At 43.8% G+C, this 21,664-nt stretch overlaps 2 protein-coding genes across 2 annotated transcripts; both read right to left on the minus strand.

The window, feature by feature from the left end:
- Positions 1-2,367: 2,367 nt before the first annotated feature.
- LOC148596258 (lipase member M-like) lies at positions 2,368-8,873 on the minus strand. The gene is made up of 9 exons (XM_088524789.1): positions 8,772-8,873; positions 7,892-8,009; positions 7,008-7,206; positions 6,474-6,583; positions 5,943-6,079; positions 5,167-5,313; positions 4,167-4,238; positions 3,009-3,074; positions 2,368-2,601 (listed from the first exon to the last, which is right to left on the minus strand). The coding sequence occupies exons 1-9, from the start codon at positions 8,871-8,873 to the stop codon at positions 2,368-2,370; spliced, it is 1,185 nt and encodes a 394-aa protein (XP_088380915.1).
- Positions 8,874-14,146: 5,273 nt separating this feature from the next.
- On the minus strand, positions 14,147-19,975 carry LOC104573661 (lipase member K). The gene is made up of 9 exons (XM_010220884.2): positions 19,931-19,975; positions 19,652-19,769; positions 18,701-18,899; positions 18,088-18,197; positions 17,332-17,468; positions 16,674-16,811; positions 16,479-16,550; positions 15,701-15,769; positions 14,147-14,394 (listed from the first exon to the last, which is right to left on the minus strand). Exons 1-9 carry the CDS (start codon positions 19,937-19,939, stop codon positions 14,161-14,163), a joined length of 1,086 nt encoding a protein of 361 aa, XP_010219186.2. The 5' UTR covers positions 19,940-19,975; the 3' UTR covers positions 14,147-14,160.
- Between the last annotated feature and the right edge of the window lie 1,689 nt (positions 19,976-21,664).

A 21,664-nucleotide genomic window follows, 5' to 3' on the forward strand; every position in this document is an offset into this window, starting at 1 on the left:
ATTAATTGACCCTTGTCTATATTTTAGTGGCTATATGGAATTGGTTATGTTGAATACGGAATAGAGGAAGAGCTGCATGCCCTGGTGTTAACAAGCACGCAAAACTGTTTCACGCCATCTCTCAGTTTGAACTTTGCCAAAATAACTGAGGCCTTTGCTTTCCCACTTGTTGAGCTCTGGCTTTCCTTTGCTCCTAGGCAGCATGCAACAGCATCAGGTTGCCCTGAAGCTTTCTGGAGATACAGGAGAGCAAGAGGGTGTTTGTAGAATCATCAGTGATGGCAACACAAGATGTGAGATGCCCCTACGGCGAAATAGTCTCGCCATCTTGCAGAGGCGAAAGAGCAGCTCACTGCTCCCACTCTCAGATGGAGAAGACCATGGTGGGAAACTGGTCTTGGAGCGTGCTCTGAGACATGGGCTTCCCCAGTGACTGTCGTCCTTATGGTGACCTATGCACAGTCTCACTGTGTCCCTAGAAAAATCTGAGGTTATTCACACAGAAAATAAATAAATTAATAAACGATCATTTGAGGATTAAAAAAAATGTAAAAGAACCCTACATTCAATGGGGACCATTACTTGGACCAGAACTATCTTGCTGCTGAACATCACAGTAATTCCCAAGGAGGTCTCTGTGCCTAGAGAAGGTACTTACCGCTCCTGGGATTCTCACAGCCTTCTCAATATGTTCAGCAATGATTTTGTGGGGGTGAAAAGGGGATATTAGTTCTCACTGATTTGTGAGATCAGCATAGGAGTGAAAAATGAACAGCTCATATACAGAGAAATTTAGATCTGCAAGAGAAGATGAGTGTGTATTTGGAAAGTCAAGCACAAGAGCATTAGGAATGAGCGGCGAAAAGCTGGCCATGTTGAAACTGATAGGGATAGGAACTAACAAATAGTGTTTTTAAATGAGGAGGAGATTTAGCATAAAGAAGTCCTCCTTGGGTCTCTACTCCAGAACTTGCAGGGAGATCTTCAGGCTTCTTCTTCTGCCTATGGGACCTGGTGGGGTGCACCACAGGTGTTGAGGGGTTGCACAATGTCATTGGGAAGTCACTCTCACTTATCATGGCTATCAGGAGAGTTTCCTGCAGACCGCAAGAAAGCAAATGTCACTCCAGTCTTCTAAGAAGGCAAGAAGGAGCATCCAGGGAACTACAGTTAGCCAGTTAGCCTCACCTCGAGGCCTGGGAAGGCAATGGAGCAGCACATCCTGGATACTATTCCCAGACATGTGAAGGACAAAGAGGTGATCAGGAGAAGTCAAAGTGGATTCACGAAGGGGAAGACATCCTTAAGCTACCTGTTAGTCCTCTACGATGACATGACTGGCTCAGTGGGTGAGGGTAAAGCTTTGGATATTGCGTATGTTGACTACAGCAAGGCTTTCAAGACTGTCTTCCATTACACACTTGTAAACAAACTGATGAGGGCTAGAGGAGTGGACAAGGAGGAACTGGAAGGAGTGGCTGGGTCTGTGCTGCTGTTCAGGGGGACCTCCACGCGTTAGACGTATTTACGGCTTCTCATTAGCCAATTGAATACTCAGGAGAAAAATCCCATCATGAAGACACCATGAAAAAGATGGAGAGGCTAAAAACAGTGACTCAGGAAGAGCAAGGATCAGTCTGTTCCCTGGAACAACATAGGCCACAGTATATGCACCCAACTGATAATTGCCTGGGCAGGAGAGAGACTCATCAGTGCCTGTATCGGGTGTGGCAAACATATTTGTGCTTGAAGTTAATGCTATGTCCGTCCCATCTATTTGTTGCATGTGCTAGCCAGTAAGTAAAATAATTGTTTGCATGCAAAATTGTCCATGATTTTCCTTGCAAGTCTCTGTACATAGAAAAAGATGCCTACAGTGATGCAAAGTGTGGAAAGTTTCAGAGGTACTAATCTAAAATTTGCTTTTTTAAAAAAAAAATAGAACAGGGTTTTAATTGTGCCAACAGTAGCACAGAAATACAGTGAAAAAAGGTAACATTTTTTCCTCCTTAGATGTTCGTTTCCAAACATACAGAGTTAAAGAAGCCCAACCTCCAGAAATTCTAAGCACCTGCAGTCCAAAGAAAAGAGAAGCTAATTCCCAATCCGCAGAGCTCAGCTCAGTATTCATAAAGGGGCACCAAACGAAAAAATCTCTATCTACATTCTTTAATGGGGAAAAAAAAAAGTCAGTTCAGGCAGCATTAATCAAAGTTAATCTCTCAATAGATTGCCCAATAGAAGTTCAGTAAGAAAAATAGAAAAAAAGCAGAGCGATAGTCCTAAGAAAAACCATTTGTAAAAAACAGTTGGACCTAGCATGTGGGAATGAGTGGCTCCTTCGTCACAAAGCAAAACATGGAGGTTTCATTGACTTTTCTGCATCAGATCAACAATCTTCCTGTAGAGGCGCTGAGGGGCATCTAGACCCCAGATATGATCCCAGTGGTTCCAGTCAGGGAAGTGCTCATGGTGTATGAGGTTACGAATGCGAGGGAGCAAGCGTTTCGTCTCTGCAGTGCGAGCAAACCAATCCTGCCCACCACTCCACACGGCTGTTGGCACAGTCATGTCTTCTATCCTGTAAAAAGGAGGTGAGGGCTGGGGAGAAAAAAAAAAGAAAGAAAAAAATAATAAAGTATCATCTGGTGTCATGAGAACTGCTGAAAGCCTCTTCCTCTCTCAGGATAGCTGGGGAAGCCACCACAAAGTATTCACATCCTGGGACATATCTTTAGAAACCTGAGCAAGTGACATGTGGCATGTGAGTCCTGCAAGATCCCCTTGGGACTCTTTCAGCAGGGACAGACAAACATCCAACAAGGTGCCATTGGGAGGAGCAAGCTAAAATGGAGAGTTGAACACCTGTCCCCTGATGGATAATCCAGCCACTGAGAGAACAAGTATGCTGAATTCGCAGGTGCATAATGCATAGCGTGCCTTCATCCCAATCTGCCCTCTTCTCCCATCTTCACTACCTCATTCACCCAGACAAGTCCCCAGCCCACCTGGTGGTATTTCTCCTGGTTCTTCTCCCCGTAGTCAAACTGCTTGAACTCCCCTGTCTTGGCAGTCTGCAAAACATAGGCAAAGAATTAACGCCATGAGGGTGGCCTGGTGTCTGTCGGCGCCTATCTCTTGGGTGTCTATGGGGAAATTAGTCCTATTAGGTCTTTTCTGAACGGCCAGTTCTGCACAGCTCATCAGAGGTCGCAATGGCAGCATGACCATGTCTGGCAATAGCTGACCTGCTGGTTGTGGAGGTGATGGACGATGGACCTGAGCAATTTCTAATCAGCAGGAAAGGTGAAGTGCATTCTATCTCCCACTCTCAAGCCACCCGCCATGACCATTCAGACCCTTCTGGTTCTAGACTAGAATTTAAATCAACTTGATGACCTTATTCTCTCAAGGAAGGGATGATGCAAGGAGGATTTATCCATGTGGACTTGACTTAACTTCTGTCAGTCTAGAATCATGCTCCTGGCTTATTACCAACCATTACTTCCAAATTATGGTCTTACTGATGTGTTCTTTCCTTAACAAGTTAGACTGTCTTCATCGTGGAGGTGAAAGGAGGTGTACATTGGACAAATTCAGCTGAAAATATGGGCCTTTTCCCTCACTCTGATTTGTTTTATGATTGGCAATGGATTTTCATGCATTCTTGCACTAGCAGTCACACATTTATTTGCCCCTCACCCTTTTCCAGAGGCCTCTCACATGTTCATGTCCCCTTCCTGCCCTGGGAGATTAGCATGGTTTGCACATCCCCCAGGTCTTGGCTTCCACTACTCAAGGAGCCTCTTCTGAGAGACAGAGGTGTCTGTAGCCCTCGAGGGTCACCTTGCTTGCAAAGGATAGTCTGGCCAAGAGGTATCCATCCAAAGGACCAGCATGTGCCTTGGGGAGGCTAAGGGAAAGAAGGGAACTGGCCAGGCAAGTGAGTCTCAGAGACGGTACATCTGAACAGGCCAATGTGTAGAGTGGAAAATTGGGCTGACGTCCAAGATGTCTGTAGGCTTGGAAGGAACCCTTGGAAAAGGGGGCATTTCACCCCTTTTGCCACCTTCCCTGTCCACACAGTGAATGGAGCTACCTGAGGGACCAACTTATCCAGGAATAATCACAAGATTATCAGGCACGACAAATAGAAGAGTTCCTACCTGACTCCAGTGGATAATATTTTTGGCGGATGTGTAGTCTGGGAAGTGTGATATATACACATCTGTTCGGCTCTGCAAAAAGTAAAAATAGGAAAAAAAAAAAAAAGCTTTACTTAAGAAAGGAATTAGCACTTGTTTACTGCTGCAGTCAAAAGCGCTTGATTATCATTCAGCCTGTTACTTGCTGGCTTCTTCTAGGCTGTCCAAGTGCTGGATGCAGTGAACCTTGGGGGAAGTACCAAAGGACAGGAAAATTAATTATGCACCTTCTGCTTTGTGCTGCCCCATTGACCTTGTGGCCTATCAGTTACAGACATTAATACATTAGGGCACCTTTGGGTGATAGGAAGCAAAATTTTCCATTTCTCTTTAGCCAATAAAGACTAATGTCAACAGCAAAGCAAAGATCTTATCCCATCAGTGTTTTGTTGTTAGTATGTGAATTCCCTTGCCTTCCACTGATGCCCACTTCAAGAAAATGCAAATGAAAGAAAACACTCAAAAATAGCTATAGAGATAATGAGTGTCTTTGTCACAAGCCATCAGGATCTCTGTTAGCTTCACAGCTGATGGCTCTTTGAGTTGCCAACATATGGATAGCCCTGTGAATGTTCACTATACAAGACTCTCAGAGCTATATTCTTTGTGCAGGGAGTTCTTCAATTCTAAAACAACACAGTACAGTGAAGAGCCCTCAGAATGGTTCTTTGTTTTTCAATATTATCCCCTGAGAGCAAAATAACCCTTCAAAATTAGTTTGCACAACCTTTCAGGTAAGACCTTTTCACTTACGATTTGTTTTGAACTGCCAATAAAAATAATAGGGATCTGAAAGAAAACATAATCTCCTATCTCCTTCTTCACTGTTTTCATCCTCAGTGCCCCTGTCCCATGACAGCATTACTGCTAAGTAACTCAGACACGTACAACATTTCTGCCATATCATCACATTACGACATGTAGTATTTGGTCACCCTAAATCAAAGAGTAACGTCCTTACTGCATTCAAGTTCTTCTTGTCAAATCCACCCACGAGGAAAAGTCCATCTGCACAGAGTACGTGGAGCAGTTGACAGCTGCAGGCCTTGGCAAGCACAGCTCTCTGCGTTCTTCCCAGTAAACCTCCCTCTTTTGTGCCAAATATCACCTGCAACAACATAAGACACTGCAGGTCAGTCCCTGACCACTCTGTGGCCGGACTGTTGCAGCCCAGAGAAGACATCTGTCTGTGGCAGACTAGGGTGCTGAGGGAAGAGTCATTTGGGGAAGATCAGTGTGTTTTTCCCTGTGTCTTCTGAAGAAGATCCACATGTGCTCATGAATTAGCCACTGTTTTCCAAAGGTGCGAACAAGGAAAAACTCAACTCCAAGACAAGCATTTTTCCCTGCGTCAGTGTCTGGAATAGGAGCAAAATTAAGAATATGAGCTTCCCACATTCTCCCACATTCCATTTTCTTGGAATATGAGCTTCCCACAAAGATCTTGTTTCTATACTACTCTCTTTTCCAAAAACCTTCCTGATAAGATTTCCTGTGACAAGACAGATTGTCATAGGGAATGAGAATGGGGAAGTGGAATTCCCCATTCCAGCTGGTGGCATTCCCGGGGGATAACCAGTTCTATTACACCATTTCCTGCCATGTGGATGTAGAGCTGTGGGGCAAGAGCTCCAAGAGACTTTTGCTGCAGCAGCATAACCAACTGCTTATGATTTATGTCATCAAGTTTTAACTGCAGAATTAAATAGAAAGAGAAAACCCGAATATAATACATACCTTCAAAAGTTTCTCAGGAAGATAAAGAATACTTAGCACGGGACCTTTAGCACGACGAAAAGTGTAGAGAGGACCCAAAGCAAAGAACATTTTGATTTTCTCAGCCATCTGTGGCACAGCTGAAAATGCTATGAAACCTGAAAAAATGACAAGACATCACACAAGTCCTTCCAGAAATTACTGCATGAATCCAAGTACCTCCAAACCCCTGCTCCTCACCCATCTTTCCATCGTGCTCAGGAGACAGTGCCTGAAAAGGAAACTACACAGTTTCTGCACAGCTAAGGACTACACTGGGCAAGACATTTGAAATGCCACCCTGCACAGTGCAGAAAGACCATCAGGTGGAGAATGTGGTTCTTTGGGCCAGCACAACTGAGCACAGTCTTGGAAAAGTCTCTGCCCTGACCAGTCTCCACTTCACCCTGGACATCAAGTCCCTGAGGAGCACTGTAGGCAGAGCTGTCCCTTCCCTCCTGGCATCCTAGCACATTGCTCCCAAGCAGAGCCCTGATCCTCCTTCTCACTCACCAAGAGCACTGCCCTGAGCATGGCCGATGTAGTAGAGTTTCTGCTGCCCAGTCTTCTGCAGAATGAAGTTTATCATTGCTGGGAGGTCATATATGGCCATCTCGTGGAAACTGGAAAGCAAGGAGAGAAGCTGATTGTGGTGCCTACTTCCTGCCCTTTGTGCAGAGCAGTGGCATCCTCCACACATGTGGCCACCACAGGCTGCCTCATGGCTGCAGGTCACACCCACAAGATGTGACTCTGCTTAGCAGAATTTCTCCCATCGCCTACCTCTGTCCTTCTCTCCTGGGGCTCTCACTCCCCAGAGCATCGTCCAGGCCACCAAGTGCAGCGATTGCTCTCCGTTTTGCCTTGTAGGCAAAGTGCCCGGTGTCCATTGGCATGGCCAATGAGTGAGGGCTCTTCTGGAGCCAGCACCTACCTCCTTGGAACACAAAGACTTGCCCACCCTGGCCACATGGACCCTTGTGAGGACACACGGGCAGCCTTGAGAGGTCAGCATCCCCCAACATTTCATCTCATGAGCTGCCTTACCTGAAATCCCAAAATTCCTCTTGGTCAGTCGAAAGGTTCAGGTGTCTGCGGGACCAGCTGTTCCCCCTGTTGTTCCCTATCCAAACATCATATCCTGCATCTGCGAGGATGAAGCCCAGGCTGGTATCGGGGAAATTGGAAACCCAACCACTACCATCTGAAAGGAAGCAGTGCTGGAGCAACACAGGTAACCTTAGTCCTGGAAAAATAAATAGAAGACGTTTGTTTAATAAGAATTCCTGCGAGGTGGGAAAGAGCTATCTTTTCCCCTCACCTAGGTGGGAAGAGTATTCATATATGATACATCAAAATTCTTGAGGAAGAGAAGTAGGGTCTCCTCCTTCTCCTTCATTTCAAAACAATTTGTATTTCCTGATCTGTCTTAAGGCAGAGCCAACTTCCTAGGTTTCTTCGTGCATTTCCTGAGCTATTTTGAAATCTGGGAGCCAGTGATAAAGGTATACTCCAAGGAAGGAGCAAGACAACCACTTCTTTCACATACAATGTGGTCCAGTCCTTGGCATTGCCCCACCCTGGCACTGCCCAGCACTCAACTAAAAGTGCTCATCAGTTCCTGCATCCTGTGGGCTACCTCACACCAGCAGCTCACACTACTCAGCAAGTGTTTGGGATTCCCAGAAGAAGCGACTTCTCTCCTTCTCTATGTCCTTCCCCAGACCGGATTCTAGTCACATTGATCTTTCTGGAAAGGTATTTCTTGTGATGTCGAGAGGAAGGCTGACAGCACAACACTGCATGGAATTTTATTATAATTCAGGCCATTAAGAGTAGTTTCCAGAATAGCAATGTTCCTTGCTTTACCTTCTTCCCCTTCATCTCCTAACTCCATCCTCTGACTCATCAGAGGGAGAAATGTGCCCCACCTCTGTTTGCAGCATCCTCTCTGCCATAAGGAATTCGGTTCATGCTGAGGAAATAGCCATCCTCTGTCAGGACTTGGTGCTCCTCGCTATGATATCCATGAAAACGGATTATCTGAGTCTGCAAGCAGAGATAAAACACTGGAGAAGGAGGCAGGTGTTTGACTTGAACTCTCAGCAGCTCTTCCCCCAAATAGGATTCACATGGGAAGTTAAGTTAATGCTGGAGATGGCAAAGCTCAAGTGCTGTCATTGCATTTCTTGGCTATGCTGAGAGCCCAGCTGGACAGGAAATCCCCCACTCCAGCATAACACCCATTACATGAATACAATGTACATTAATACAACTAATTAGAAATAAGTGTGTTGCTGTACTTACTTGTACATCACTGAGGAAATATGACAAAGCTAGGGCATGTCAGAGGTGAAATAGCTGGTAGCCTACTGAAGTACATATTGATGAGGTCAGGAAGGAATGTGAAGAGTAAGTGATAAGCAGAAATACTGTGTCAAAAAGAACGCTCAGATTTCCCCTTTGTCCCTGTAACCATCTCTCCTATACATGGAATGGCCTGAAATGTAAAATATGATCTGATGATCCAAAGGACACCTAAAAACATTTGGGAAAAGCCCTTCTGAACCAAAGAATTTGTTCATAGTGATATGACACTCAGCAAAAAAACTGTGGTGTCATCTCATAGGTCAGTGGAGATGCCTGAGGCAATGCACTTGTGGTAGAAGTTGAGGTCACACAGGAGAGGACTTTACACTAACATCCTTCATCCTCACACAAACCACTGAAAGCCCAGCATGAACAACAGATCATCATGTCTCAGTTGAACTATACTATGACGCAGAGCTGGGTTCACACCAAGGAACTTACAATGTTCATGAACTGCTCCGGGTTCTCATGGCTTCTTCTTTCAAGCACGACAGCATCGCTCACTCCCAGGATCAAACGCAGGGCCACGAGGCATAGCCACATCCTGCGTCCCTGAAACACAGCCCAGGGACATGGGTCATGGTGAGCAGGTTGAGCTGCCTGGTGGAGAGAAGGCCGTGAACCGTGGTGGACATGGAGAGAGGAGCACCGAGCTGGTGAGAGGAGGACATGCTTGTAGGCACCTCCCTGCAGCCTCCCTCTCCCGTTCCTGCTCCTGCCCGGGGTGGTCAACACACTCAATGCACTAACAGACTTCACTGATTTCAAGGCCTGATGGCAGTGCCTCCACCACGCGATGCTGCAAAGCGCTGCAGGTGTTTTAGCCTGGCATGTTTTGCTGTGCCAAAGGGCAAGGTGTGCTGGTGTCCAGGACTGATGCTCTCCCCATGGTGGGCATATGAAGTGCAGGAAGCATGTGGGATCCCTGAGTCTCCTGTCTCCTGGTCTGCCGCCCTCACCTGGAAAGCATGCAGCCAAGCCAGGGGAAGCTGAGAGGCACACGGAGGAGATGGCAGGAAAATGCCTGGTGCTGCTGTCCCTGACCTGCTTACTTCAAGGAGCAAGTCTTCACTTTAGCTATCCTTGTTCTGAACAGAGGAAGTATCTGCAGAAGGGGTGTGAGATATCATCATTCACACCACAAGATAACTAGGAAAAGACCAGTCAAATATTTTGTGACAGTAAATCCCTCCAAGAAAATATTTGCAAAAGTGAGAGGAGATTGTACTCACCACAGCCTTCTTCCCACTCCAAGTTAAGTCGATGGCTGATTTTTATCTATAAGGTATTTTAAAGGAGCTGAAAGGGGTTGAGCCCTTCGTCACCTCATGAATCCACCTCTCCAATCAAACTGTTTCCTGTCAAGTTTTTCTTGCTATTCCTGTTCAGCTTCTGAGTGGTTTAAGTGTGAAAATTTAAGACAGGAGAAGCACATGCCATTAACTCCAATTGCCCTAGAGGAGTTAAGTAGTTAATGGCTCTTTCCCCAGCATAAAATTACAACCTGAATCATCTTCTGAACAAACACTTATGTAACATTAAATAGAGCAGGAATTCGTAGGACAGTGAATTAGTAGCAGTCTTCAAAGTGATGGCAGAAAGAAAGATTCTGGATAAAGCTGCAACAGAGCTTGGGGCAAGAGCATAACAGAGCAAGGGGACGTTGATGAGTAGGGAAGAAGACATCTCTTCCTACAGAGAAGAAGACATCCCCCAGTCAGTCCCAACCCTTTGTTGTGTCCTGGACACCTGTTCCTCATGCTCATCTCTATGTACGGTCTACCTGTTCTTAATGAATCCAGTCCTGAGTGAGATTAATTGACCCTTGTCTATATTTTAGTGGCTATATGGAATTGGTTATGATGAATACGGAATAGAGGAAGAGCTGCATGCCCTAGTGTTAACAAGCACGCAGAAAGGTTTCACACCGTCTCTCAGTTTGAGCTTTGCCAAAATACCTGAGGCCTCTGCTTTCCCACTTGTTGAGCTCTGGCTTTCCTTTGCTCCTAGGCAGCATGCAACAGCATCAGGTTGCTCTGAAGCTTTCTGGAGATACAGGAGAGCAAGAGGGTGTTTGTAGTCTCCCCATCTTGCAGAGGCCAAAGTGCAGCTTTCATAAAGATGCACCAAACAAAAAACTCTTCCTCTGCATTCTTTAAGGAGACAAAAAAAAAAAGTCAGTTCAGGCAGCATTAATCAAAGTTAAACTGTCAATAGATTGCCCAGTAGAAGTTCAGTTACAGTAAGTTATAAATTGGTATGCAGACTTGGAAGCGGTTGCCACCAGCGTGCAAATTAAACCAAGGTTAATATGGACTGATCGCATGTGTAATTAGTAGTTCAGCTTCAAATAATACACTCTTGGTTCCTCTTTGAAGTGAAATGAATTCTTACTTATCTTATCTATCTCCTTGATAAGATGATAAGAACTCAAAAAATTCTAAACAGAACTTTACATTGCTTTTGAAAGGGGGATTTTTTACACAGAATGAATTGTGAAGTGCTATAGCATTTACCCTATTACTGCATCTAGCCCTGAAACAAAGGATCGCAGGAGAAACTGAGTGGAAAGGGTCCTCTGGAGTTTCTCTAGTCTAACTTTTTGCTTAATGCAGGACTCTTATATCATATCTACAGGCTCAAACGCTCCATAATTGAAGCCTTCTGGCCTCCATTAGGAAGCAGGAACAACAAAAAGAAAAACCCAAGATCTTTTTCACCCACCTTTAATGCAGCTGTCAGCAAAATCGAGCAGGAGATACTCCATTAAAGCCCTGTTTGCAGCTCCTGGCTTTGACACCTTTCCAAAGGCATTTGCGGTCTTGGTGGTGGCATCTTGCATCACAGATGGCAGCTGGCACTTTCCCTTCAGCTTTAGAGGACCGAGCCTTTTGTGCTCCAATTCAGCCCTTTCTTGATTGGTATCCAGCTGTTGGAAGGAGTACCCCAATTCATAATCTCATCCTCTCAAACATCATGATGCCTCTGATGCGGCTTTGGTCTGCTGCAGCAAATTATGGAAACACAGGAGCCAAGGACCAGCCGACACAGCTCCTGCTATAGCACGTGCCACATCAAAATGTTATTTGGGTATAAAACACACTGAGCTGCACTCAAAAACTCTCTTGGAGTCTTTTTTTTGCCCCCTGTTCCAACAGAGCCCCTACTAAGACTTGCCAGTTCGGGTGGGAGCTGAAATTTCCAGCCCAAATGGCCAATAGCTAACTTTTATCCATGCTCTCATGAGCTCAATTTGACCTTCAGCCCACATAATGTTTTGACCTCTTTAATTATTTAGAATTAAAAAAATAGGGCGAGGGCGTATTTCTTCCCACGTGGGTCCTAATTGCCATGAATCTATGGCTAGTTTTTAAATCACTGGGCAGAATTTTCCTCCTGATCCAGAGATGGAGGTAAAAATACCCTGGAATATGTTGTCCTTCCAACAATTTCCTATAGATTTATGCGGCGAGTTACTAGTTTGGACAGAGAGGAGAAAACTGGGAGATAGAGAAGTTCTCAAACCATGCATTAGCGGAACTGCTCAGCAGACCTTCCAGGCTACTTGAATGAGCAAAATCCCAATATGTTTGCTTTAGGAAAAGCAAAATGCTTTGGAGAAAAGCACGGAAAATTAGTGCTAAATCATAAATCAGCTACTACAATTCATGGGCCTTGTGATGTACAAGGAAACCATAACTAAAGCACACCTTTCTCCATGCATAACATTTCCTAGGTTTTTGTTTCTGCTGATGACTTTGTTCTCCATGGAGAAAAGGTCATAAAGACATAAGGACAAAATCCTTCCCCACTGGAGTAGGGCAGCCCTGGGGCAGAGGTGATCATCATCCTCAGTGATTGCTGAGGCCTTGAGCAACCTGCTCTGCCTGTGATGTTGGCCCTACAATGAGCTGGGGCTGGACTGGAGACTCCCAGACTCCCAATGGATGATTACTATCATTCACTCATACCAAGCAAATACTATAAAAAAAAAGAAGAAACCCCCCCACAACAGCATTTAGAAAGACTGTTCTTTACCTGAATTTTTTTTCGGTGTTTAAAAAAATATTTCTCATCATCCTTACTCTTCTGACAAACACATTGTTAACATATTTATTGTGTTTTCTTGACGGATCTCGGGAGTTTGACTGGCAGAATGTTGTAAGGATGTTATAAAATAATTGCTTTTCTTCATGCTAAGGAGAAAAAGGCCAAGAAATTGCAACACATCCTCCCTGGAACTACATTTTGCAGCAGTTTTTTACAATTATAGGTGCAGTAAGTGGAGTTTCCCACTTTGAACAGCAGCAGCAATTCAGTTGGTCCCATGCAAGACATCCAGGCTGCCTGTTGCAGTTCACAAGTCCTGTTCACACCATGATGGCCCCTCTTCTCTCTCCTCTTTGAGAAGGGATCTCTCCAATATGTGCAAATACCTGAGGGGAGAATGTAAAGTGGATGGGGCCAAACTCTTCTCCGTGGTGGCCAGTGTCAGGATAAGGGGCAATGGGTACAGGTTGAACCCCAGGCAGTTCCACCTCCATGTGAGGAAGAACTTCTTTACTGTGAGGGTGCCAGAGCCCTGGCACAGGCTGCCCAGAGAGGCTGTGGAGTCTCCTTCTCTGGAAGTCTTCAAACCCACCTGGATGCCACCCTGTGCCACATGCTGGAGCAGGGGATTTGGACTAGATGATCTCTAGAGGCCCTTTCCAACCCCAACCACTCTGGGATTCTGTGATCTTTTCAGGGCAAAACATGCAAAGACCCATCATAGCAGGTCCTGTATGTTGGGCAGCTAACCAGGTTGAAGGATGTGCCTCTACACTGAAAGATTAAAGTTATTTCATGCAGAGAAGAAAAAGTGTCTATTTTTAAACAACAGCTACTCAACATGATACAACTAGTGAGCATCCCATGGAATAAGAAGGCTTCCTTCACAAGCAGAAAGTAGATGGACCTGTTTAAGAACTGGAATAACCTGAGGCACCTCCTGGTCTGTTTGCTCTTGCTCATCACTCTCCAGTTATATCTAAAGCATTGATAATTGCTATCTTTTGGAACAGGAGAAAGTGTCATCACTATACTTAACACAGAAATTAAACCCACCTCTTCCCTCTGTTACTAACTGTATGCATGTGTGGTATTTGTGGCATTGCTTGGTGCTGCACAAATTGAATTTGAACCAAGTGCTTCAGTCAGCAAATAAACTGCTCAAAATGCATGACTTGAGCACCTCAGATACAGCTTGAGACTTAGGCACTTTGTGCATTCTCTAGCTTTTGTATCTTGCATTATACAACTGTTGGAGTGTAATTCTTATAGTTGCATTTGATCATTTGCTTCTCTGTAGATTCTTCATTTTTGACTTCTCAATCCTTCTGGGAAAAAAAGATAACATTCAAAATGGGATTAACTATTACTTTTATTCAATTTTGGAGACACTAGCATTGCAGGTATGGGTATTTTTCACATATGTATTATTGCTGTTTTGTTTGTTTGTTTGTTTGTTGGATTTATTAAATCTCTTTCTGACCCATCCTGGTAGTTTGACAAGTCCAGGAATAGCAGTGTGAGCCAATAGGAACAGGGAATTCCCTAGGCCTGATAAATTTTGCTAGTATCCAGACTTAGGGCTGGTTTTAGACACCCAGGTCTCTAAGTCTGCGTGGTCTCAGTGGATCTGCAAGTACTTTAAAGGTAACCACATAAAAGCTTTTTATTCGAGTACATTCAGATGGTCAAAAGAGTCACAAATTTTAAAATTCTTAAAATAATATTGATCTAACAAGACATGTCAACATATCAAATCCTCGGTCCACAAACAGTGTGTCTATGGATTCTTCTTCATCACATCAATGATTTCTTTATATAAAACCTCTGTCACATTGAGATGCAGTAAGAAATCCAAATGGTTCCACTCAGGAATTAACTTGTGGTAAACAAGGTTAGGTATTTGTGGAAGGAGAAGGGCAACATCCCTAGGATCACACAGACAGTCAGCTCCTCCATTCCAGATGGCAGTCGGTACACTCATGTTTTTCACATCATAGAACGGTGGAGCCATCTAAAAAAAGGAGGTGGAAATAAAGTTTCACAAAAGAGAACAAGTTTGTGCTGCAAAGGGAAAAAAGGTTCTAAAAGGAGCAATTGTTATTAATTTCGAATTAAACAAAATTTACTGCAAAGCTTTTCTTTTAGAAAGGAGAGAAATTTGTATTAAAAGATGCAGACGCATTACATGTGTTACAATTTTGCCCAGAGAACAGGTGTAAACTGCTTCTTCCATGCTAGAAGTTCTGGTTCTTGTTCTAAGTGGATCTAATTCAGCATGTAGTAGAAGATAAGGGCCTGGAGAAGTCACACTGACCTTGGCAGTGGTGGCTTCCACTACAATAGGCTGCAGCACTGGGAGGGGACATCCTAAGGCACAGCTGGACAGTGTCTTCAGGAAGACAAATCCAAATGCATCTCTCTCCTGTTTCTTTCTTTCTTTCTTTTTCTTTTCTTTTCTTTTTTTTTTTACAGCCTCAGGACTGCACCTAGACTTTAGTCCTTATTCTGTAAGTCAGTTGATAAGCAGACAAAATTATGTTTACCCTAATCCAATGTTGGCAATAGCCTGGCTTCAAGCAGGAGGTTGGATTGGAGACCTCTAAAGGTCCCTTGCAACCTGCTCTGGTGTGATTCTGTGATAATTCCTCACACAAGCAATAGCTTTTCTTTCAGCTTTTTAATAGGAGGAAAGCTTTGGAAGCAGGTTTTTGGAAATGAGATATATCTGGAGGTTTGGGTTATCTCAGCACCACAAGGTCTTGTCATCAGGTGATTTTTCAGAGCCAAATCTCCTGCTTTGCACTGTTACATAACTTACATAGCTCTGATACTCTTCTTGCCATTGAACAAGAATTACCTAGGCTCCCAAAAGCTGCAAATTTAACTGTTCATCTTTCACCTTGCCATGTCAGGTCTGGGTACCAAAAGGGTTTACTGCCTCAATTTCCATCAAAAGCAGATAGAATTTACAACCAGGACAAAGACTTCCATTTTACAAGTTTCAGATAGAAACTGGCCACGCAGTAATTATAGCTTTTGTATTTTGGATTATGGTGCCCAATGAAAATTCTGGAGAAGTGGAAAATATCTAATACTTTATCAATTTGGAAGATACTTATAAAGTTTAGAATAGAAAGCACTGTTGATTCAAGCCAAGGTTCTTCTGACTTACTGTTTGCATATCAAAATTGGGTGCTTTGTTAAGAGAGGTCAATAAATTCAGGGGAATAAGAACAGGCTTAGGCAAGCACAGACAGATGGGAACAGAACATGTGAGTGAAAAAAAAGTCACAATTCTCATAATTGAAGCAATTTACCTGGCTATAGCGAAGATTGTTATAGATGCTTCCCCCATCAAAAGCTTTCAGTGTACCACTCTGAAATCCCTACAGCAAAAATCACAGGGAAATATTTTAGTGACCTAGTCGGAATAAGTATGCAAAAGTTGGCTCCTGAATTATTTGTTAACATTAGCATTTTCTTCAGGTTTGGAAGGAAATCCTTCCATCTTTTTTAAATGAACGGGGAGATTGACATGAAGGCAGACTTCAGGATATATTTGCAAGGATAAAGCGGATTTCTTAAAGGTTTGTGTTTTTTCCAGAAAATAAATGGTGGTCACAGACCGCTTAAGTCCATTTTGATTAGGACACGTCCAGTCCCTTCTCATTTCCTTCTGGTGGCAGAGTACACAGAGAGAAAGTCTTTGGCTTGCTAAATTTAGAGGGACTTTTGCACGTGACGCTCTCAGGGCAAACCTGGCATTATGGTCTAGACTATAACTCTTTGGGGACGCAGCCAATTGGTTTGTGAAATTGGTGATCATCACTGAAGATTTTTCAGATGCATCTCACATGTCTGTCCTAGGACATATACAGAATGAGGTCTAAAATATCTAAGTAACAACACTTCCTAAAGATGGCCAAAGAAGCTACCCTGCATTTTATGACGGGAAAAGCACAGAACCAACACAGATATCACTGCAGCAGATGCTGATAATATGCTGCAGCAGATGTATACAAGAGGTCAACCCTAAAGGACTATTAAAATCCTCTGTACACTGTTTTGGACAGGAGACTAGCTGAGAAAGTTTACCTGAATCCAGTGGATGAGATTTTGCACTGATGTTCCTGCTGGGGCGTGCGCCGCGTACACATCTACTCGGCTCTGAAAGGAAACAAGGGCCTTTCTCAACAGGCTTCACTCCGCTCTGCAAAGCAGAGCAGCCCGTCTCAAGACTTCATATTTTGGAAAGATATCGAGGGCCTGCTGTAAATTGGTCCTACATACCCTATTTACATTGTTCCAGTTAAAGCCGATGAGTGTAAACAAGAAATTCCTACAGGTCTTTGAATAAGGACATAATTTTCCGAGGAGCAGTTCTGAAAGGGAAGTGTGTGGCATAAATTCTTTGGTGCCAAACATTGCCTGTAAGATTACAAACAGAGGTACCAATAAAATACATAGATTGGTCATGCTTTTCCTCAAAGGGCTACCACTTCCTAGCTTTTATCTTCCTTCCATACTGAGACATCCATCTTGCTCATAAGTAGCCCTTTATGGTGTTCAGTAAAAATGTTTTTCTTTCCATACATTTATATGCATGACAACCCACATTCATTGTACTTTTACTTTAAATAATAGGGTTCTCCATATCATTTTTATTTAACATTCTGCTACCCTGCTGTGTGCACATCTGTCCATACCACTAGCTTTCTAGATCCTAGCTCTTCTGTAACATTTGGGATATTAAATTCAGGGTAACACAGAAAAAATCTGAATTGTAATGGGTGATTCTCTTCATTACAAAAACAGACAGAGCACTAAGCATCTGTGGTCAAAAACTATGTAAATGCTCTGAAACATGCTATGTGAGTCATTTCAGAATACCTATAAAAATCTCATTAATCTCGGCTAAGCAAAATAGAATCCATTATGACCAACATACCTTAAGCCCATAGTCAGAAAAGAGTGCAAGCTTTTTTAATGGACTTCGAACAAACTTAATAGAGGCTGCAGGAGCTAAAGCAATGTACAATTTGATTTTCTGAGCCAGTTCAGGTATAGTGGAAAAGGCAGCAAAAGCTAAAAAGACAAACAAACAAACAAAGCAAAAAAATATAAAACAGGAGAGAAAAATATCTTACTTTTTTAAGGCACTCAGGTACACAGTTAACTTTTGTAAGAACTCTCTTAAAAATCTCAGAGAATGTGGAGACCACCTATGTTGTCATAAGGTAAGTCAAAAAGAGTAAACCTGCTAAAACTTTGCCTTGACATTCATGGGGGAGCAGTGATCCAGCCAATTTGCAAGTGCTCCTCCTGCTTCGGATGGCTTGAGATTCAATTTTCAGGCTGAACTTCTCTCTCACATCTGACTGTCACTCCAAAAATGAGTTATTAAGTGACATCTATTTACTTTGGGAATTATCTATTATTCTGTCTATACTGGCCAAAACTGAGGCTTGATAAATAATAGAAATTGTTCTGCTATTTCTGTCAACAGTGCAGTGCATGTGCTACCAATCAAGACAAGTATGGGTGGGTTGAAGGAATTGTATTTTGGTTGGTTCATTGGCCAAGGTGAAGACAGCAGGTTGAGATATTCATGTTCAGTTTCCAGCACAGTGGAAAGAAAACAATATGGCCTAAGTGGTAAGGATTAGAAATAATGTTGCAGAAAGCTGTTTCTCACTCCACTTACCTATAGTGGTGCCTTGTGAATGACCAATGTAATACAGCTGCTTTTGTCCGGTTTTCTGTTCAATAAAACTTATCATTGCTGGGAGATCATATTTAGCCATTTCATCAAAGCTGCAAAAGGAATATTAGCTGTCTTACTGATAGATGCAATATCTACATCTCAATCTCAATCATCAATAAATCCCTCCAAAAACCCAGTGTGGTGATACAACCACCCCATAAATCTCTCCATGCTGCTTAGTGTGTCCTTTGGTAAGCGCATGGTTAGGAAAGCTCCTATCTTTGAGACATTTTCTGTGCATTCCTAGAGAGTCCTTGTGTAAGCCACTTGCCTTCCTCCTGCATAGCTTTTTGAAAGAACTAATAAGGTCCACCAGGACAATATTTTCAGGTGAGAATAGGGGAATTGCAGGCAGAGACAACAACAGTCTGACTCGCATCTGTCAAGGATGACTGTAGCCATGCTTTTTCACCACATCTGAAAAAGTTTATTTATAGTGCACTTAAAATAAGTGGATATGCTTTAACTCAGCCCACTTCATTTCTCACCTAGCTAAGACAGCACCCATTTTTGAACACGAAAGGAGCTAGGTCCTCAGTCTATCACTGTTTACCTGAAAGCCCAGAACTCCTCTCGCACCGGGGAGAGAGTCAGATGCCGTTTGCACCAAGTGTTCCCTCTGCTGTTTCCTATCCAAACATCGTAGCCGGCGTCCGCCAGAATGAAGCCCAGGCTGTTGTTAGCCAAATTGGTAACCCATACGCTTCCTTCTGAAAGTACACCATGCTGCAGAAACGCCACGGGCTTTGGACCTGAAAGACAGGCATCAGGATGATCTCTCTTTAATGCAGTCTGACAGCACTTGAGATGTCTCCATTTCAGAGTGTTTTTGGCAAAGTTGCTCTGTCAGGAGCATTAGCAGAACTCAGTGTCAAACATGAAGGGGCCTGGACAGGTAAGGTGGTAAGATGGAACTTCTCAGTTCAAATCTAGAGCCTCCTAATTTTGCTCAAATCTCTGCCTCCTTCAATTTCCCCAGTCTTTCACTTTTCCCCTCCCTTCCTTCTGCTTTTGTGAACACAGGAAGGACTGAGGGCCAGGGCCCCCCTCAGGTGCTAGGATGTCTGTGCTTCCCCTCAGTGTCATTTTCCACAGGACACACATGGCCCCGCGGAAGCTGCTCAAGGTTTTCACTGGAGGATGAAACTGCTTTGTTGATCTTCCGTGCAGGTGCAAGATTGGGCAAGAGCAGCCAAGCTCCCAGAAAAAACGCATGGTGCCAGGAGCGTAGAGGGCATCAGTGGGTGGGATGGATGGCAGGATTGCAGCCTGCTGGGTGCATAGGACATCACCCACACCCAGGGGGAAGAAAACCCTGCCATGTCACTGCAGGGAAATATCCTTTCCTCTAAGTTCTTTCTGATAAAAAAAAAAAAATCTTTGCACATACCAAAACCACAGCTATCCCTTTTATCTTGAAAAGCCTGCACAAATCCCTGGTTTCTTGTGCAGAAGCCAATGCTTTAAGGTGTAGTTTTCTGTATAATACAGACATTAGCTTTACCTTGGTTTTCAGCATTTTCTCTCCCGTGAGGAATTCTGTTAATCTGAAGAATATAGCCATCTTCTGTTATAACGTCATACTCCTCACTGGGATAACCCCAGAAGGAAATCATTTCACTCTGCAAGAAGTAAAAACAAATAAATATATATATTTAATAATATAGATGTATTATTAATAAAGGTAATCATCAAGGTAATCCATAAAATTAGTATTTAACTTTCAGTAATTTACATTGGCTATTTCCCAGAGAAATGCTGCTGCCACTGCCCCGATACTTACAATATTCATATGTGCTTCTGGATTCTTAGCAAGTGGAAGACGAAAGAGTTGATGTTCAGATACCATCCCGTGGGCCAAGGAGATCAGAAATAAAGCCAGCCACCACATCCTGGGTTTGCCTAGAACGGCACATCCACTGCAGCAAAGCCATCAAAATCAACAGAGCTTCAAGCTCTATCTGTACTTACGAAATTCTGAGTTCATGCTGCTTAGAGGGCCTGCTTGATATTCAGAAAGAAACACTGCTTACCGATCAAAATTCAGGAGGTCCAGAAGCTCCTGCAAAGGAAAAGGAAAAGTGTGCTTTCTTTATAAGTTGGGGATTTACAGCAGCTAAAGGAGAGACCTGAGCAGGAAAACAACTCAGACAGGACTGAGACTTAGCCTGGTGGCTTTGATAACTGTTTCAAGCATTAATGTATATGTACTGGGTAAGGGAATACATCCCAGGCAGAATATTTTCAGTGGGGTGGAACAGAGTTTCAGAAATCTGAATAATAGGCAAAGCAATCACCACCGTGTTCTTTACAGGCCATTGAGGAATGCAGTGTGGGTTGAAAAATAGCATCACACGCTTTTCTCTGTTAGTGTTGGTGTAAATAGATCTGCTCCAACGACAAAACCCTGAAAACACTCTTGTGCCTCCGTCTGCCATGCAAAGAACAAATCCCTGATCAATAGGATCAGAGAATCATAGAATCATTATAGTTGGAAAAGGTCTTCAAGGTCATCTAATCCAACCGTCAGCCCTTCAACACTGTAACTGCTAAATCATGTCCCTAAGTGCCTCATCTACACATTTCTTTAACACTGCAGATGAGGCATTTAGGGACATGGTTAGCTGCTGGAATCCAAGGAAAACTCCACACAACTGTACGAGCTGGGTAGAATGGATAAAAAGTGATAGATTAGAAAGAAAGAAGCTCTGGGGCTGCACCTTTGCAGGATGAAGCCTAACCACATGCAGGGCTGCACTGGCTGCAGAGCAGCAAGCAGGCCCAGCTTGGGCACACCTCAGTACAGGGACTGCTTTGGGTCTTCCCAGTGAAGGAGCCATTGAGAAAATGTCCAGCGCAGGGCAAGGGACATGGTGGGACTGAAGGCCAGGGCATACAAGGAGAGGCTGTGGGAGCAGGGCTTGTCCATCCAGGAGATGAGAAGGTGAAGAGGGATCCAACTGCATTTTCCACAGCCTGAAGGGGTTACAGAAATGTTTGGGAAGGACTCTGCTCTGAGAGACACGGCAAAAAGCACTAGAGACACCATCAGAAGCTACAGTCTGGGAAAATCCAGCTGGACCTAAGAAAATATTCATTTTCCATGTGGATGGTGCATCCCTGGAACAGGTCCCTGAGCACTAGGGAATCTCCATCCTCAGAGTTGGACAGCTTTGCCTGGACGTAGCCTTGGTGTCGGCTCTGCTGCAAGGTGGTCTTGGACTAGAGAGCTCCAGGGTGCTCTGAGCACTGAATTCTTCTGTTATTCCATGCCTGAACTTCCAATTTCGATCCTTGTCCAGCGGTGTGTCCCACTGAGCCTGGGGCAAGCACGAGCTAGTGATGACACAACTGCCGCAATATCTGATAAACCACTCTCTCCTTTACATAATCCAAATATTTTTAGCTTGCTTTCCTGTTGTATCCAGATCCTAACCTAGACTTTCTCTTACCAATACACAAAGCATGTAGGGGGGTATTTGTGAAATGATGATACAGTGCCCGCCACTTCTACTGC

Source organism: Tinamus guttatus, unplaced genomic scaffold, assembly GCF_059628265.1.
Source record: "Tinamus guttatus ecotype Peru unplaced genomic scaffold, ASM5962826v1 Tinamus_guttatus_pri_ptg000023l, whole genome shotgun sequence".
Classification (NCBI taxonomy): Eukaryota; Metazoa; Chordata; class Aves; order Tinamiformes; family Tinamidae; genus Tinamus; species Tinamus guttatus.

What these genes read in the sequence shown, in the direction of transcription:
- LOC104573661 (XM_010220884.2), bottom strand. An exon ending in ACTGGAACAATGTAAATAGG is followed by an intron (nt 16,551 to 16,673) that starts GTATGTAGGACC and finishes GTTTCCTTTCAG; the next exon opens with AGCCGAGTAGATGTGTACGC. An exon ending in ACAATCTTCGCTATAGCCAG is followed by an intron (nt 14,395 to 15,700) that starts GTAAATTGCTTC and finishes TCCTTTTTTTAG; the next exon opens with ATGGCTCCACCGTTCTATGA.
- LOC148596258 (XM_088524789.1), bottom strand. Translation starts at nt 8,873, where the DNA reads ATGTGGCTATGCCTCGTGGCCCTGCGTTTGATCCTGGGAGTGAGCGAT. An exon ending in CGGAGCAGTTCATGAACATT is followed by an intron (nt 8,010 to 8,771) that starts GTAAGTTCCTTG and finishes CTCTGCTTGCAG; the next exon opens with ACTCAGATAATCCGTTTTCA. An exon ending in AGAGGATGCTGCAAACAGAG is followed by an intron (nt 7,207 to 7,891) that starts GTGGGGCACATT and finishes TTATTTTTCCAG; the next exon opens with GACTAAGGTTACCTGTGTTG.